This window comes from Camelina sativa, chromosome 16, assembly GCF_030686135.1.
Source record: "Camelina sativa cultivar CO46 ecotype springtype chromosome 16, ASM3068613v1".
Lineage (NCBI taxonomy): Eukaryota > Viridiplantae > Streptophyta > Magnoliopsida > Brassicales > Brassicaceae > Camelina > Camelina sativa.
In genome coordinates, this window is record NC_141895.1 from 1,706,445 (window position 1) to 1,722,830 (window position 16,386).

Here is a 16,386-nt window from a genome sequence, read left to right on the forward strand (position 1 = left end):
TAGTAATTTCTAAAGCTAAATTGACAGTTACAAATATACATATGCTCAGAGAAAACTTTAAAATTGGTAAAAGAGAAACATTTTTGCCGAATATATAACAATTTCTCTTGCCAGTTTATGAAGTATATATACTCTTGTGTTTTGAGTTTGAGTTTGATGCATCATACAAAATTCGAATAATAAATTAGTTGTCACCTTCTCTTGCTCTCTGCACCCATTGCCTCATCGGTTTTCTTGGATCTTGCAAAGTCTGCTTCCTTCTGTTCCCATTATGTCCCCGGCCTCGGCCTCTCCCTCTGCCTCGACCTCTTCTGTTGGCGGAGCTGCTAGAGTTTGACTCTGATTCAGCTTCTTTGGGTTCTTCTTCTCCTTGTTCTTGGCTTTGACTAGCTTCTTCTTCTTCGTTTGCTGACGATGATGCAGGGGCTGGCGGAGGAAGATACATACCAGGCACAACCGATATGTTTTTCTTTGGCTGAACCAAACCGCCTTTTTCTTCCTGCGTCTTTAGAATAGACTCAAACCGCTCTCTTCTAATGTTCTCTGAGTCTGACTGGAGCAGCGGATCTTCGTCCTCACCTTGTATCAAACCAGAATCCTGTTTGGTCCAAAGCATGTAAGCTGATGCAGTCGATAGAGGAAAGAATAGAAGTTGAATATTGAATTGTGGTTAAAGGTTGAATCAATGCAAACACACAGAAATAATCCGATGCTGATGAATCGCTCACCTGTTGAGGTGATTGAGTACCAACTAAGTCAAGAACATGTTCAATATCACTCGCATGAAATACTTTGCGGCACACTGGACAGTTTCCCAAGCTTTTATCTGCTGATCCAGGATGACCTGCAATACTTATTGCTTTAGATTATTTTGTGAAACTCCCTTTCGGAGAACCGCTATCTCTTTCAATTTTCTGTCAGAAAAAAAAACCTTATGATACAAACCTTCTCGAGCACTTGATCGTCTACGCGGGTGTAAAGCGTCACCAGATATCGAATCAGCATCTTTCTGTGCATGAAGCCAGTTCCACCACCTAATGATGCACTCACTGATCACTTGACATCAATAAAGGACAATTAGACACCTTATAACATTGGAAAATAATCCCAAACTAAGAAAGATAAGAGACCAATTATTCCTCACCAGTGAAAACAATGAAAACAAGACATCAGCTTCATAAATGGCATTTGTTTAGTCCCGTCATCCTCAGGGAATAATGGATACAAACACAGTGGACAATCTCCATCGGGGTGATTCATAATTGTGAGCCTCTCAACTGCTTCCTAGAAACATATAAGTTCAGTACACTACATGAGATTCTAATCTTAACTAGATTACATATGCATATCTACGCACATACAAATACATTTACAAACATTGTCTGCTTGTGATTCAGCAAACTTAAAGTCTTTGTTTTCATCTGCATACGACTTATTTCCTTTTCATAACGCTAAATCTACTAATCGTTAATAATGAGATTCAACATAAGCATGGTGCAATGACAAGGCACAGTAATAAGTATAGAAGAAAACATAAAGAGTTGCTTACCTCACAGAGTTCAACAAGCATTAAAGAAGATGATAACTGAGAAGCTTTCTCTTGAACTATGCTAATCAAATGCTTTTGCCTATGCTCATCAAGACCCTTGGATTCAATCAGACTAATTCGAGGTGGCTCATCTGGATACTGTTACAACAAAAGAACATACTTTTAGCTCAATGGTCCTCCAAAAAAAAAAGCTCAAGGATAATGACATCGACACCATAACATACCTTAGAACATGCTTGGATTCTCACAACCGCTTCCACAAACTGCAGAGAGCATAAACAATGTTAATACATGGTTGAAATTTCAAAATTACTGATTTGGACGATCGCATAAACAAAGCCGGAACCCTAATCCCACAATCTCCATGAGTAAATTACGAGTTCTCAGATAGTCCTCGATCCCGAAGAACAAATCAGAAGGAAACGGAGAAAAAAAAGAAACCTGCTGAGAAGAGATCTCGGCGGTACGGGGTTTGATATGGAGGTGAAGATGAAGAGGATGTGAATCCAATATGACGCAGTCTTCGCCGTAAACAGCTTCTACAGCTTCCACTTCCATCGCTACCTCTTCCTCCGTCATTGCTAAGAAGAGGAAGAGGACGAGCACTCTCGTCGGGCCGCACAGAGACGGCGAAGAAGAAGAAGCAGAAGCAGACCTTTTTTAGTTTTTTTTTTACTTTTCGCCACGTTTTTTTATTATATGTTACTGTAGTTTCCTCTAAATACCTAAAACAGTCCAATATTATATCGAAAGTTCTGATTTCGTCCAAATTTAATAGTTTTTACTCAATTGACCATTTTTAACAAACGACGAAAAGTGGGTTTTTATGTTTAATTCAGTTTTTACGTTCATAATAAGTAAAGTTCTAAAACACTGCTGATAAAAAAGGTAAATAAGAAAAAGATTCGCAATAAAAAAAAAAAAAAAAAAAGACGTGGCGGTGACGGAGTATATTTTTACCGCCGACGGGACCAAGAGGCTATGGCCGCCGTTACATACGTAGAGAGAGAGAGAGAGAGTGAGCTTGACTGTAATAAGTAGGTTATGAATCAGTAATGCGAAATTTTTCATCTTTTTTGTGTGTGTTGGAACGAAATCAAGCTTCTTTGCTCTTAACATTCGAGGAATTTCACAGATTTTTGTACGATTTAACTCGTTTTATCGAACATATTTACTCCCTTTGATTCAGGATACGTGGCTGTGGTTTAGGGAAGAACAAGTTTGCTTCCTTCCCTGTATTGTACGGATTGCAAAGATCGACGAGTATTTTAGCAGTAAGTGAATGATGGTAATTTTTTCAAATCCCATACATTTGTGTCTTATCCGGTTGATGCTGTTTCCATACATTGTGGCTAGTCTAAGCTTCAGGGCAATTCTTTTTTATAGAGTTAAAAGAAATTGTCTTTTATTCTTAAATTTTCTAGTTCTCTTTGAGAAGTTCAGAGTTAGTTTTGTACAAACGTATTTTCAAATTTCTTCTTATCCGGAAGTTTGTAAGAGTTTTGACCAAGTGACTAGATTAATTTCTTCCCACAAAACTACTTTAACTTGGAACTTATGCGATATTTGATTTGTTGATCTTGTACCTATATCTATTCCCTATTATTAATATAGATAATTAGATATGAATTTTGTCAATTGGTCATGTGAGATACTGTTGGACAGGTTACAGAGACATATAATTTAGACCAAGGACCAGACTGGTAAAAGTAGTAGAGTTAGTGCAGGATAAAAAAAAAAAAAAAAAAAAAAACAAAGTTACTTTGGTTTGGTAGTCCACAAGGGGGAAAATAGCTCTGTCCTACTCTTAACTCTTAAGTGGTGGATGAAAAAAAAAACTAATACTAGTAAAACTCTATTATGGATTTATTTGATGAAGGTAAGACTGCCTATGTTCTCTTTGGTGCTTTTGTTGTTGGACATGATACTGCTATTACTTAAAAAAAATTGAAATATCTATTTCTACTTCTCAAAATATAATTATCTTGCTTTTTCGTCCACTACCTTTATCTTTTTCGATTGAGTCTTTTACCTTTGCTGTTGTGATAGATTTTTATCAAACTTTCCTCTTAGAGCATCTCTAATGGTCTTGTATTTTTTCCTCTATAATAAAGATTCTCTATAAGGACATCTCCAACCCACCTCTATATTTACTTTTTAACTCTATTTTAGAGTAAAATCTATTCCAACACATCTCTATTTTTACCTCTATAATAGAGATCTCTATTTTTTCCTCTATAATAGAGCTGAACTTTTTTATTTATAAAATGGTCATTGAACTTTTAACACTTTTATATTTATGATCAAAATAAATAAAATATATATTTAAATAGTTTAGTAATAATTATTTTATATGATGCAATGTATTTCTTTTAATAAATGTGATATTTAAATAATATTTATGAATGTTAAAAGTTTAAACAATATCATAATTTTATGAAAGTTTCACAAATACTAAAATAAATGGGTTAGTTTGCAACTTTTATAAGTAAAAGGTATTAATAGTAAAATAAAAGGGAATTTCTACGGAATATTCTTTTTTAGAGGAAAAAATAGAGGTATCTATTAGAGCAAAAGTCATCTTTATTATAGAGTTCCTCTATTTTAGAGGTAAAAATAGGGTAAACCATTGGAGATGGTCTAATAGAGGTGAATTTTACTCCAATCCACCTCTATTTTCACCTCTAAAATAGAGATTGCTATTTTTTCCTCTATTTATAGAGGAATTCTATTTTTTTCTACAAAGAGTTCCTCTATAAATAGAGGAACTCTATTTTAGAGGTGAAAATAGAGGTGAGTTGGAGTAAAACTCACATCTATTATAAAGATCTCTATTATAGAGGAAAAAAATAGGGAAAACCATTGGAGATGGTCTTAGATGAGAAACCAATAAGACTCTAAGACCATCTCCAATGGCTTTCTCTATTTTTTCCTCTATAATAGAGATCTTTATAATAGATGTGAGTGTTACTCCAACCCACTTCTATTCTCACCTCTAAAATAGAGTTCCTCTATTTATAGAGGAACCCTTTGTAGAAAAAATAGAGTTCCTCTATTTATAAAGGAACCCTTTGTGGAAAAAAATAGAGTTCCTCTATAAATAGAGGAAAAAATAGCAATCTCTATTTTAGAAGTGAAAATAGAGGTGGATTGGAGTCAAATCCATCTCTATTATAGAGGATCTCTATTATAGATGAAAAAATAAAGGACCATTGGAGATGCTCTAACTCGGATAGAAGAAAATTTCAGGTCTTTAGCTGGAGTACTTTAGCATCATTCTCAGAGCATAAGGACACTTATAATATGATAACAATTTATGCTTCTATGTGATGTATCATATATAAACAAGTGCAATTTACTTGCAGGGATTTTGCTCATGTTTTATGCCATACTCTAGTGATGTTAAGCCATATATTATAAACAAGATGCATGTAAGGTCCGCATAATCCAACATGGGAATAGCCGGAGTCGAATTGTATGATTTGGGGGGGGGGAGAGTCATTAACACCATCTTCAGAAATTTTTCTCTCGGAGTGTATCAGTGAAGCTTTGTTGTGTAAGTGATTTGGATGACTAGTTTCATGTTATGCTGCTCTTTTGGATATTTAATGAAAGAAAGAGTAACACGACGTCGTATATATATTTAATTTAATGGAGCAGATAAAGCCAAGGTCAATTCCGTAAATCACGGATGTTTGTGACGAGCGGGGGGGGGGGGGGGGGCTTCGTCTTCTTCTTCTTTTGCTTTTTAGTTTCAGATAGTTTCCATTCTCACTCTTTCTCTCTCTCTCTCTCACAGCCTTTATTAATGTTAGATCTGTCTCTTACGTCGCGTCGAAGTCTTCTTCATTCCTTCTTCACATACAACCCCCAACGAATCCCTAATTTATCCAATTCCACACTCCAGAGAGAGAGATAGAGAGATCTCAATCAAATCCACGACAATGGCGTCTCCCAATCCCTACACCAAGCGTCGCTCTCCTCCTCCGCCGCCGTCTACCACTCAGCCCCGTTCCAAATCCACCGGAGGAGGAGGGGGAGGAGGATTCTTCTGTAAGTCTGTTCTCTTCGCTCTCTTTCTCCTCGCCTTGCCTTTATTCCCTTCTCAAGCCCCCGATTTCGTCGGCGAGACTGTGCTCACCAAGTTCTGGGAACTCATTCACCTCCTATTCGTCGGCATTGCTGTTGCTTATGGTTTGTTTAGCCGTAGGACTGTTGAATCCCCTCTTGATTTTAGTCTAGTAGATGACTCTTCTTCTTCTTCTTCTTCTTCTTTGTCTTATGTTTCCACAATCTTCCAGTTTGATGAGAATCATCATCATTCTTCTGATTTTGTTGATGTGAGGACTGAGACTCGTTTGATTAATAATAATGTCAGTGCTCGTCGAGCTCCTGTGGTTCTTAAATCCGAGTCTTCTTTTGTTGTTGAAACCGAATTGGAAGAATCGTCTTCTGAATATGGTGTTGGTGGTGCTAGTCAAACCAATGAAGTCAGAGCTTGGAGTTCCCAGTATTTTCAGGGCAAATCTAAGGTTGTGGTTGCTCGACCTGCTTATGGTCTTGATGGTCACGTTGTTCACCAGCCTTTAGGCTTGCCTATTAGGAGTTTAAGGTCTGCTCTGAGAGATACTACTCCAGCTCCTGAAGATAACAATAAATCCTTTTCTGATGGAGCTGTAAATGGGGAAGCTGACTCATTATTATTGCCTGATGCTGCTCCCACTTCACCTGTTCCATGGCATTTTACACCTGAAATGATGGGAATGGGAGACAACTACCCTTCTGAGTTTTCTCCTCAATCTGTAGATGAAACTCAATTTACGACTCGCAAATCGGCATCATCTTCTTCCCGGTCTACTGCTTCTTCTCCATCGCAAACTAGTCTTGCATCCCATACTCAGAACAGATTCTCTCCTTCTCGTTCTGTGTCTGAGGAGTCTCTAAACTCAAATGTGGAAGAAATGGTCAAGGAACAGAGTCTTCAGGGTTCAACACGGTCTAATTCGCCATCCTTGCCCCCATCACCGTCTTTGTCTTCATCTCCACCATCGCCGCAATTAGTGATCGATGATACTCACAGGCGTTTGCCAGAATTAGAAGTAACCGATGATACTCACAGGCGTGCCTCACATTCTCGGCATTACAGTGATGGTTCATTGTTAGAGGAGGATGTAAGGAAGGGCTTTGAAGATGAACTGGAAGGGAGCAAAGTCAGAGACAGAGACAGGAGGATGGAACGGGGATCTAGATCACTTAATTTGACTGCTGAAAGTTCCCGCAGAGGGAACAAATCTCGCAGATCCTACCCTCCTGAGTCCATCTCATCTCCCGCGGATGACTCCACAACTAGGAGACGGAATCTTCAGCAAAAGAGTACTGGCCATTTGCTTGAAGACAATATCGGGAAAGGAGTGGAGGCCAACAATAACAATCTGAGGGTCAAAAAGGGAAGGAGTCACGACTCTTTGGAGCTACCAGCGGAAGACTCTACAAAAGATGAGGATTTCAGCGAGTCTTTTCCTGCTCGAGAGGTATCGTTCCAGCCAACGAATGCTAAAGTTTCAAGGCGTGCAATGCATTCTTCACGAGGGGAACGTGACGCTTTGCCGGAGAAGGATGTCACAAGAAACTTAGAAGATGACACTGTGCAGTCAGATAAGCCCAGGAAAAAGGACCTTCGTGGTAATGACAAGGAATTGAAATCAAATAGTCCGAGGCTTGAATCACGTTCTTGGAGAGCTTCTAGTAATGTATCACTGAGAGGAAAGTCTGTGAGGACCATAAGATCTGATCGCCATGGGAAAGATCTAAAGGCAGATGGAGATTCATCTGATGATCGGGCAGAAGCTAAAGTAGAAAGCCGAGGAAGACCGAAATCGAGAAGACAACGTCAAGAAGAACTATCAATTGTACTGCACCAGGAGAAGAGTTCAGATACTCGCGCTAAATCTGAGCCAGAAGAGGTTGCTATGGAAGAGACAGAGGCCGAGCAACAACCTCAAGTAACTTTAGAGGAAGAGGAAGAAGCTGCTTGGGAAAGTCAAAGCAATGCGAGCCATGATCATAATGAGGTTGATAGAAAAGCCGGCGAGTTCATAGCAAAATTCCGGGAACAAATCCGGTTGCAGAAGCTCATATCCGGCGAACAACCTAGAGGAGGAGGAGGAGGCACTGGTATGATCAGAAATAGCCATTTCAGATGACACTTACCACCATATATTGCTTCATTACTTGTATTATTATTGTAATTTTTATCTATCGGCATTGTTGATGAGAATCTTGAGTTGTCAGTCTCTCTTTGTTTCAAGTTTATATTGTTGAATAAAATGAATTTCTAACTTATTAAAATGGAGTCAAAGTTATGAAGATGTGGACGTATTGGTTACAAAAAGGAAACTCGGGGGCAAAACATTATATTAAACGCAGAGAGAACTCAATTGGATTTTGCAGGAATCGCCGGAGGGAGAAGCTATGGTGATGATTTTATCAACTCCTCTCTATCCAAGACTTACACTTCTACGTGAGTTCTTCTCTCCCTCTGAAAATTTAGTAAGCTGGCTTCTTGGGCTAAATAGGATTAAGCTTGTAAAATCTTGTAGGTGAAACAAAAGTGCAAACGATCGTCATGTTGCTCACTGAGTGAAGAACCAAAAGACCAAAGGTAAATTTGCAGTTTTAAGTGATGGTTTTCTTGCTTTTTGGTTTGGTTCTGGAGGTAGAGCAAGGTACCGTGTCTGTGTTGGAACGAAATCGAGCTTTGACTTTCGGGTTTGGGAACATGTTTGCTTCCCTGTATAGTACAGATTGCAAACATCGAGTATTTAAGCTGTTAATGATGGTAATTGTTCAAATCCCATAAATTTGTGTCTTATCTGGTTGATGCAGTTTCCAAATTTGGTTTTTTCTTAGCTGTTTCAGTATCTAGTCAAGCTTCAGGAAAATTCGTGTTTCTAAAGTTTAAAGGATCGTCTTTTACTTTTTAGTCTGTAGTTCTCTTTTTGAGAATTCAGAGTTAGTTTGTAGAATGTATTTTCAAATTCTTAGGTGGAAGTATGTAAGAGTTTTACCAAGTGACTAAATTGATTTCTTCCCCAAACCTACTTAGGTTGGAACTTATGTGAGATTTGATCAAAAAACAAAAATTTGATAAAATGTGAAGATTTGATAAACTTGTATCAATAATTCTACTACTTCTGACCTTTTTGTCGAAGTCTTGTCACTTTGCTTTGTTGATCTTGTAAACGCCTATCTATTATAAACATTAATAATTAGATATAAATTTTGTCAACCAATTAAGATTGGTCATGTGAGATATGTAAAGGTTATGAGACATTGGTAGACCAAGAACCTAACTAGTAAAAGTAGTGGAGTTTGTGCATGATAAAACAATGAAACAAAGTTACTTTGTTTTGGTGGTCCAGTAAGGGAGAAAATAGCTCTTTCCTTCTCTACGGACCAAACTAGTAACTCTATAATGGATCTATTGATAGAGGTAAGACTATGCCTATGTTCTCTTTGGTGCTTTTGTTGTTGGACATGATGCTGCTATTACTCTGCGTTTACTAAAAAAATGAATACCTATTATTTCTAATCTTTTTGTTGACCTGAAATAAGTTCTCAAAATATTAGTATCTTGCTTTTTCTTCGACTACCTGTTATCTTTTCAGTTGAGTCTTTTACCCTTGCTGTTTTGATCCATTTATCAAACCTCGCTCTTAGATAAGAAACTAATATGACTCTTAACTTAGATAGAAGAAAAATCCTGGAATTTAGGTGGAGTACTTTAGCTTTATTCCCGGAGCATAATGATACACGTATATGATAACAGAGTATGCTTTTATGTGATATAAACAAGTGCAATTTACTTGCAGGGATTTTTCTCATGTTGTTCTGTGATAATCTAGTGATATTAAGCCATAAATTATAAACAAGATGCATGCAACCTAGGTCTGCATAATCCAATATGGGAATAGCCGAGTCGAACTGTATGATTTGGGGGAGAGTCATGAACAGCATCTTCAGAATTTGTTCTTCCTGAGTGTATCAATGAATCTTTGTTGTGTAATATCATTGCTAGAGATATAGTCAAGAAAATCGTTGAAGCTGAATTCTCCATAGGCAGCTGATTTGTTTTCATTGACGAGCTGAGATGCTGGACTTACTTTCTTGTGCATAGGTAGACTGTGAAGACTTGCAAAAGATAGTCGCTTGAAATCTTTTTTCACTGTTACACGATGAACCACACTCTTGTATATGCCATTGCTCATGACTTCTACCTGATCACCCAACTGAACTATCAGAGCTCCTTCAATATATGGCACAGAAACCCAGTTGTTGTTGGAGTCCACTATCTGCAGCCCCTGGCTACTCTGGAGTAATATGGTCAGTGAGCCAAAGTCCGAGTGTGGTGGCATTCCCAAGGCAATATCTGGTTCGGGACAAGCTGGATAGCAGTTCACCGCCATGACTTGTGAGCCTTCTTCAATTTCTTCCTCTAAGTAATTTTTTTCCAGTCCTAGACTTTCTGAGATAGCTTCAATTAGGTGCTTATGTAGCACATGCGCTGCTTCTGCATATTTACCCACTTTTTCCCTGACAAGCAAGGATATTTTAAGAGATCACATCAATTCTGAGTCCCAATGTTTTGATACATTTTGCTGCAAATAGGATTCTTATAACCGTCAAAGGATAACAAGTTTTGTAGATAGTGAAGATGGCCAGATAGGTTTACTTACTTGTAGCATTGAGGGTTGGATGGCCACAAATCAATCCACTGTGAGAGAGGATGGGAGTAATGTTTGATGAAATCTCTCCAGTAATGAACTTTGTCTGTTGAATGGTTAAAGCTGGTGCCATACCGTACTGGCGTATGAACATTATCAGAGCCCAGAAGCATCTTCTCATCGACAGGTAAGTCGAAGAACTTTGTAGCTGCATCTAGCGCATCTTTCATAACTGATGATGATATTCCATGGTTTAAAATCTGTAGAGAAATAATTTTAGATCTGAGAGTTATGTGCTGAATAAAAGGGATGCAAATGATACAGTAGTGTAGTGTGCTTTTAATGAAACCGAGATACTGACATTTTCATAAAGTAAGAAGATAAGCATCTTCACATGGCTACATTTCTTATTGTCAGTAAAGACAGTAACTAAGGACTTTGTTTTATTTGACGGTTTTTATTTGATTAGGGACTTTGTCGAGTTTGATATAAATGCTAGAAGACAAGAACTGCCTTTCTCATAAAGTCATACATCTAGTGTGACTGGTAGATGCTTCATGTCATTCCAGACTAGTCTTAGGGCCCGATGAATGAAACACATGACTGACTTGAATGAACTGAGAAATGTAGACACATGAATAAGACATTTAAGCACCAAACATCTTCTTCATATGGATTGTCATAATGCAGGACATGGAGTTACATAAATTTTATAGTGTATGTAGCCAAAAAGAGTATTACATTACCTGAAAGAAACCAAATCCCTTGCAGGCCATTTTAATCTCATGGATGACACAGGGTCTAAGCAAAGGATCGTGTAAGAGGGAGAGATCAATGACTGGGAGTGTGATGGTATCTGTGCCACTGCTTGAACCGAGCATTGGTCGTTGTGAAGGTGGAAGAATGTAACGGGTTGGCACGCGAAGGACACCTGACTCGGTAAGTGCCATAGCACTGGTAAAGCAGTCATCAAGCACACTCTTATTTGTTTCCTCCATTGGAATCTGTTTTCGTACTTGAGTTTATGTTTGTTGATCCCACTGTGTCCTAAGTTATAGTAAGCAAGCATGCCAAAACCATTTTTATATACACATGAAGATAGCCTGATTTGAAAAAAGGTCAACATGACTACTTCTCTCTTAGAATACGGTTTTGGAAACTACCTGCTTTGTGTTCATATACATAAGCCATAAATGAATGGTTAGATCACTAGTCCAAATAAAGAATTCCCATTTGCTTATAGATAGGCCACGTTAGATTGAAAGGTATCTGTGAAGGGTGGATGACTAGTTGCATGTTTTGCTTTTTTGGATATTTTATGAAAAGAAGAGTCATCATATGTTATTGATAACACTATTCTATGCTTACAACTTAACGGTTTCTCTCTTTTTCCCTTTTATGCTATAAAAAAAATATATATATATATATGTTTGTTTTGTTCTGTGTAAATGAAACTACTACTGGTATAGATTCATGGGGGGTATTACTAGAATGTATGAACAATCAATGGTTTTTGGAGTTATATGAAGGTGAATGATGTTATCTGTATTTGGCTCAAAATGAATGAGGTGAAAAAGTGATAATTTGTTTTCTTGTGCCTCAGGGGAGACAAAGAAGATAGAGTAGAAAGAAAGTGGTGAGATTCAATGGAAGGAGGAAGAAGGAAATGAACAAAAATAATAGAAAATAAGTGGTGACAATTGAGAGATAGTTTCAACTTGGTGTGTGTGGTTCCAAAATTCAATCTGCCACTTCTTTTCCCAAGTAATGAAATGTTTTTTAAACATCTTTAACTTTGAGAAGTCTCTTCTGAAACGCGTTAAGTTTCGGCTTATGTCGGTGTTTGGGCCAAGGAATTGTTAGCCCACCTTCGGCCGCATCCGTCGTTTTATATCAATGGGACTTTTTCCCTTCTTTTTTTTTTGTCTACTGTATTTTTCTTTCTTCTGATATCTCCATTGTATATTTAAATTATTGTTTTTTTCTAAAAATTTTAATGGTAACCACATTAAAACCAAAAAAAAAAAAACTAGAGTTCCTGTTTTATTTACGTTTAAAAAAAAAAAAAAATTGAAGAGCAACATATTCATTTTAACAGCCAAAACCAATAATAATTAAAAAAAACAAAAGAATCTTTTACAAATTTTCAAATAACCTTTTTTTTTTGTTGTTGCTAAAGAACATGTCAACCATTTATATTATTTTAATGGTTTCACACGTTTTTATAGTAAAACAGCCGCAATTCAAAAGATCAATGGTGAGAGAATAATTGGATTTTCTTAATATATTGTTTTTTAAGTCAGCGAATCCTAATTATCATTTTTATTTAATGGCATTTTTGTTCTGTCATTGAGCATTCTATCTTTGTCATGAAACACCGTACCGAATCTGTGTGTACTTCTAATTTTACTAATTAGAAAAGAAATGAGAGAACGTGGTAGCCATTCCCCTCATATTAAATTGTTTTTTTAAACATGTTAAGCTTTCATTTCGATCATAATTTACTATATATACGCTCTAATATATATGTGACATTATCGGAAAAAATTACCATTCATAAGGTTATCTCCAAACATTCTAATTCAAGATTTGATCAAAGTGAAACTGGTTGAGATGATGTACATACTTTTTACGTATGCACATTGTCTTCTTCTTCTTTTTTTTCTAACTTGAGCTAAATGCACATGGCCGGATACTTCGTCATTTACGAAAACAAATACAAAGGGAGAAAGAATTGGTAAACATAACAACAATGCTTTTTAAATAATGATATGAATCAATAGCTGACGATTTGATGAACTGAGTTGGCAAATTGATCAAAGCCACGACTTCTTCAAACATTGCTCCTTTATTAATAACTCACTCTTAGTAATCGTCATCGTCGTCCTCTTAGCCTTTCTTCAATATATAAGTCAGCTCACCATTTCACCCTCTCCCTCATCTCTCTCTCTCTTCAACTATCCTTTTACATTATATATCTCAATGGGATCAACAGCGACGGCCGCTCTCTTTCTCCTCTTAGCGGCAGTCCCTGCCGTCTTCGCCGTAACTTTCAAGGTCGGCGATACTTCTGGATGGACCAGTGGTATCGATTACACGACTTGGGTCACGGGAAAGACTTTCAGAGTGGGTGACACTCTAGGTAAATTAATAATAATGCTTGTTTTTTTTTTCACCCCACATAGATTACTTGCTTTACAAGATACCCCTTTTTCCCCTAACAAAGATAATACTTTTAATTTAATTCTTTCAGAATTCATATATGGTCTTTCACACTCGGTGTCCGTGGTTGATAAAGCCGGCTACGATGGCTGCATCAGCAGCGGAGCGACACAGAACTTCGCCGATGGAGACACTAAGATCGATCTTAAAACAGTAGGAACAATGCATTTCCTTTGCCCTACTTTTGGTCACTGCCTTGGTGGCATGAAACTCGCTGTTCCCGTCCTCGCCGCCGCTTCGTCTCCGGCCACCCCTTCTTCTCCACCTTCCCCTCCTTCTCCACCTCCATCTTCATCTCCGCCCAAAACCGGTTCGCCACCTCCATCTGCATCTCCGCCAGCCAATGGCACGCCGGAGTCAGACGAATCAATGACTCCTCCACCGTCTCCATTGACGCCTACGCTGTCTCCATCGCCGCCAAACGCGGCCTCTAAGGGAGTCATGAGCAATGGACTGATTGGAGTGACGATAATATTGATGTACGGTGTTATGACCTAATTAAATCACTGCAGGGTGGAAACAGAGCATTTTTTGCTCGATACATCTTTTTGGTCTCGCTCGGTCTTTGGAATCGGAGCATTTTTTGCTCTTTGTGTGTAAACGAATTTTTTAGTTTTTCATTGGCCATTTTTTCTTTTTATTATTACTTGAAACTCGTCTGGTAGCTATTCCCGAGCTTACAAAAATTCGAAAGTTGCAAATCTGTATCTACAAATTATTTGAGTAGGGGTTCATAACGTGATAGCCATGTCCCTGCTATTTATCTATTTATATTTTATTCTTATCATTTTTCCATATTTCACATTAAAAGAATATATATATATGTTACACTTTTTCAAAAAAAAAAACAAAGAACTGTAATGTTTCCCAATATTCAAGATCGTGTTTGATGATAACAAAGGCTGGCCAGTTGAACTAGTCATGTTTACGTATGACTTAAAAATACTAGTTGAGGATTTAAGAATAATCGGGTCAAATGATTCCAATTGTCAAATCTTCTAATTCAATCTAAACTAACCCCAAAACATTGATGTAAAGCTAACGGAACCCAACACTGATAGAATAAAATGAAAATCTGTAAAGCATAAAACAGATATAGATAACATAACTTACCGGGTTTATTGATAATACAGTATCTTGTTCAGACGAAACTCACTGATAATTATCAAATAAAAACGAAATATTTCTGTTTCACAACAAAGGTTGTGTTTTTGAGTGGGAGAATTTCATATGCTTATGAAACATTATTTTGAGTGCGTTTCTGATAGTAAAAGAACTCATCAATCTTCTAATCTTACTTTCTAACGCATTTTATATGGTAAACTTTCGTGTCTTCAATACATCATATATATATATATATATATATCTTCATATTCAAAATTTTAAATATCGATTTTACAAAAAATAAAATGTTCTCCCCTACATGTCAACATGTCATGATTAGAAAAGACTAGTGAACGATAAAAATTGAGCTAATACTCATGGATTGTTCGCCATTACAAATAGAATTTTTTTGAAAAGAACTAAGATTTGGTAAACATCATAATACCAATGAGTTTAGAGCAATATATATATATCTGATGTACTTGATTGATTGAATTGGCAATTAATCAAAGGTATGACATTTTCAAATATCTCACGTCACAATTTAGCCTCTTCCTCGTGATCTCTTATCTCTATATATCTTTCACTTTCTTTATCTATCTCATATATACATTATATCTCAATGAGATCAATCACGGAGGCCGCTCTCATCCTCCTCCTCCTAGCGGCAGTCCCTGCCGTCTGCGCCGTAACTTTCCAAGTCGGAGATAATGCTGGTTGGGCCGGTGGTGTCAATTACACGACTTGGGTTAGTGGAAAGACTTTCAGAATCGGTGACACTCTAGGTAAAGAATTTCTTTTTTTTTCATTACTTGCTTCACAAAAAAAACTCTATTTCTCCCTATGAAACTAATTAATAAACATTTAGGTTAAAATTTGTTCATACCGATAACTTGCTACACAAGCTAATGTTTTTTTTTTGGTTTACTCTTTATCGACCAATCAGAGTTCAAATATGGTCCTTCACACTCGGTGTCCGTTGTGGATAAACCCGACTACGATGGTTGCGACAGTAGCAGACCGACGCAGAGTTTTTCCGAAAGAGACACAAAGATCAATCTTACAAGAGTAGGAACTATACACTTCATTTGCCCTACTTTTGGTCACTGCCTCGGTGGCATGAAACTCGCTGTTCCCGTACTTGCCGCCGTTTCATCAGCGCCTTCACCATCTCCATCGGCTCCTTCGCCGTCTCCATCCCCGGGAAACTCAAAAAACGCTAAAAACGCGGCGTCTAAGAGAATCATGAGCTATGGAAAGATTGGGGTGACGATGGTGTTGATGTACGGTGTGATCGGATAATTCCCACCCATCGAACTTAGTCCATCATCAACTGCTCTTCTTGTGTGTAATAAATTATTTCCTTTCATCAATACTTTTTTGTTTACTGTTTATCTTTTCTCTTCTTCTTTTTTTTCTTTAACTGGTCATGGACGTAGCACAATGCGTCATTGTTATCATGTTCTACATGCTTACTGCGTAAAGAAAAATCGTCGCTCATTACCAAAAATCTGAGATTCCACTTTCGTCCTGTGGGTTCTTAATAATATTTGCCTAATAAACTGTGGAACATAATTAAGGAAATACAAGTTGAAAATATATCTACTCCAAATTAGCGGGTCAGAGGACGGCTTCAAGTGATTTAAAAAAAACAAATTGTATAAAGACAGAGCGTTGTATTATATTAACCCATAGCACACTGTAATCTAATAATCGCAACTTGTATTTTGTGTAAAAAAACAAATCTAGTTCCAACAGCAACATTACATTTGACTTGACTACTGTGAA

At 37.3% G+C, this 16,386-nt stretch overlaps 5 protein-coding genes across 15 annotated transcripts; 3 read left to right on the top strand and 2 right to left on the bottom strand.

The window, feature by feature from the left end:
- Positions 1-71: 71 nt before the first annotated feature.
- Positions 72-2,292, bottom strand: LOC104749303 (uncharacterized). 2 transcript variants are annotated; one of them, XM_010470897.2, is made up of 7 exons: positions 1,991-2,292; positions 1,774-1,812; positions 1,550-1,687; positions 1,145-1,284; positions 946-1,049; positions 729-844; positions 72-598 (listed from the first exon to the last, which is right to left on the bottom strand). In XM_010470897.2, exons 1-7 carry the CDS (start codon positions 2,126-2,128, stop codon positions 185-187), a joined length of 1,089 nt encoding a protein of 362 aa, XP_010469199.1. In that variant the 5' UTR covers positions 2,129-2,292; the 3' UTR covers positions 72-184. The 2 variants fall into 2 exon arrangements, with proteins under 2 accessions (XP_010469199.1, XP_087346830.1); XM_087490704.1 differs by having other exon boundaries at positions 1,145-1,277; positions 1,991-2,216.
- A 2,925-nt stretch (positions 2,293-5,217) lies between these two features.
- Positions 5,218-12,193, top strand: LOC104749306 (uncharacterized). Of its 10 annotated transcripts, none has more exons than XR_015584810.1 (7): positions 5,218-7,723; positions 8,000-8,069; positions 8,149-8,210; positions 9,873-10,019; positions 10,246-10,459; positions 11,044-11,211; positions 11,876-12,193. XR_015584810.1 is itself a non-coding variant. In XM_010470902.2 (1 exon), exon 1 carries the CDS (start codon positions 5,494-5,496, stop codon positions 7,750-7,752), a length of 2,259 nt encoding a protein of 752 aa, XP_010469204.1. In that variant the 5' UTR covers positions 5,218-5,493; the 3' UTR covers positions 7,753-7,891. The 10 variants fall into 10 exon arrangements, 1 of the variants encoding a protein (XP_010469204.1); XR_015584805.1 differs by having other exon boundaries at positions 5,256-7,723; positions 9,726-10,019; positions 10,217-10,459; XR_015584808.1 differs by having other exon boundaries at positions 5,258-7,723; positions 10,217-10,459.
- LOC104749305 (flavanone 3-dioxygenase 3-like) lies at positions 9,318-11,631 on the bottom strand. The gene is made up of 3 exons (XM_010470901.3): positions 11,019-11,631; positions 10,285-10,532; positions 9,318-10,141 (listed from the first exon to the last, which is right to left on the bottom strand). Exons 1-3 carry the CDS (start codon positions 11,268-11,270, stop codon positions 9,568-9,570), a joined length of 1,074 nt encoding a protein of 357 aa, XP_010469203.3. The 5' UTR covers positions 11,271-11,631; the 3' UTR covers positions 9,318-9,567.
- A 956-nt stretch (positions 12,194-13,149) lies between the features above and the next one.
- Positions 13,150-14,283, top strand: LOC104749307 (uclacyanin-3-like). The gene is made up of 2 exons (XM_010470903.2): positions 13,150-13,414; positions 13,526-14,283. Exons 1-2 carry the CDS (start codon positions 13,255-13,257, stop codon positions 13,990-13,992), a joined length of 627 nt encoding a protein of 208 aa, XP_010469205.1. The 5' UTR covers positions 13,150-13,254; the 3' UTR covers positions 13,993-14,283.
- An 842-nt stretch (positions 14,284-15,125) lies between these two features.
- On the top strand, positions 15,126-16,124 carry LOC104749308 (uclacyanin-3-like). The gene is made up of 2 exons (XM_010470904.2): positions 15,126-15,383; positions 15,545-16,124. The coding sequence occupies exons 1-2, from the start codon at positions 15,221-15,223 to the stop codon at positions 15,898-15,900; spliced, it is 519 nt and encodes a 172-aa protein (XP_010469206.2). The 5' UTR covers positions 15,126-15,220; the 3' UTR covers positions 15,901-16,124.
- The last annotated feature ends 262 nt before the right edge of the window (positions 16,125-16,386 follow it).

Excerpts from the sequence above, each read along its gene's own strand:
- LOC104749305 (XM_010470901.3), bottom strand. The coding sequence starts at position 11,270 with ATGGAGGAAACAAATAAGAGTGTGCTTGATGACTGCTTTACCAGTGCT. Across the intron at positions 10,533-11,018 it reads AGGGATTTGGTTTCTTTCAG|ATTTTAAACCATGGAATATC; the intron begins GTAATGTAATAC and ends ATTTCTCTACAG. Across the intron at positions 10,142-10,284 it reads TCCAACCCTCAATGCTACAA|GGAAAAAGTGGGTAAATATG; the intron begins GTAAGTAAACCT and ends CTTGCTTGTCAG.
- LOC104749308 (XM_010470904.2), top strand. The coding sequence starts at position 15,221 with ATGAGATCAATCACGGAGGCCGCTCTCATCCTCCTCCTCCTAGCGGCA. Across the intron at positions 15,384-15,544 it reads CAGAATCGGTGACACTCTAG|AGTTCAAATATGGTCCTTCA; the intron begins GTAAAGAATTTC and ends TCGACCAATCAG.
- LOC104749303 (XM_010470897.2), bottom strand. The coding sequence starts at position 2,128 with ATGACGGAGGAAGAGGTAGCGATGGAAGTGGAAGCTGTAGAAGCTGTT. Across the intron at positions 1,285-1,549 it reads TGCTTGTTGAACTCTGTGAG|GAAGCAGTTGAGAGGCTCAC; the intron begins GTAAGCAACTCT and ends ATATGTTTCTAG. Across the intron at positions 599-728 it reads GTACTCAATCACCTCAACAG|GATTCTGGTTTGATACAAGG; the intron begins GTGAGCGATTCA and ends TGGACCAAACAG.
- LOC104749306 (XM_010470902.2), top strand. The coding sequence starts at position 5,494 with ATGGCGTCTCCCAATCCCTACACCAAGCGTCGCTCTCCTCCTCCGCCG.
- LOC104749307 (XM_010470903.2), top strand. The coding sequence starts at position 13,255 with ATGGGATCAACAGCGACGGCCGCTCTCTTTCTCCTCTTAGCGGCAGTC. Across the intron at positions 13,415-13,525 it reads CAGAGTGGGTGACACTCTAG|AATTCATATATGGTCTTTCA; the intron begins GTAAATTAATAA and ends TAATTCTTTCAG.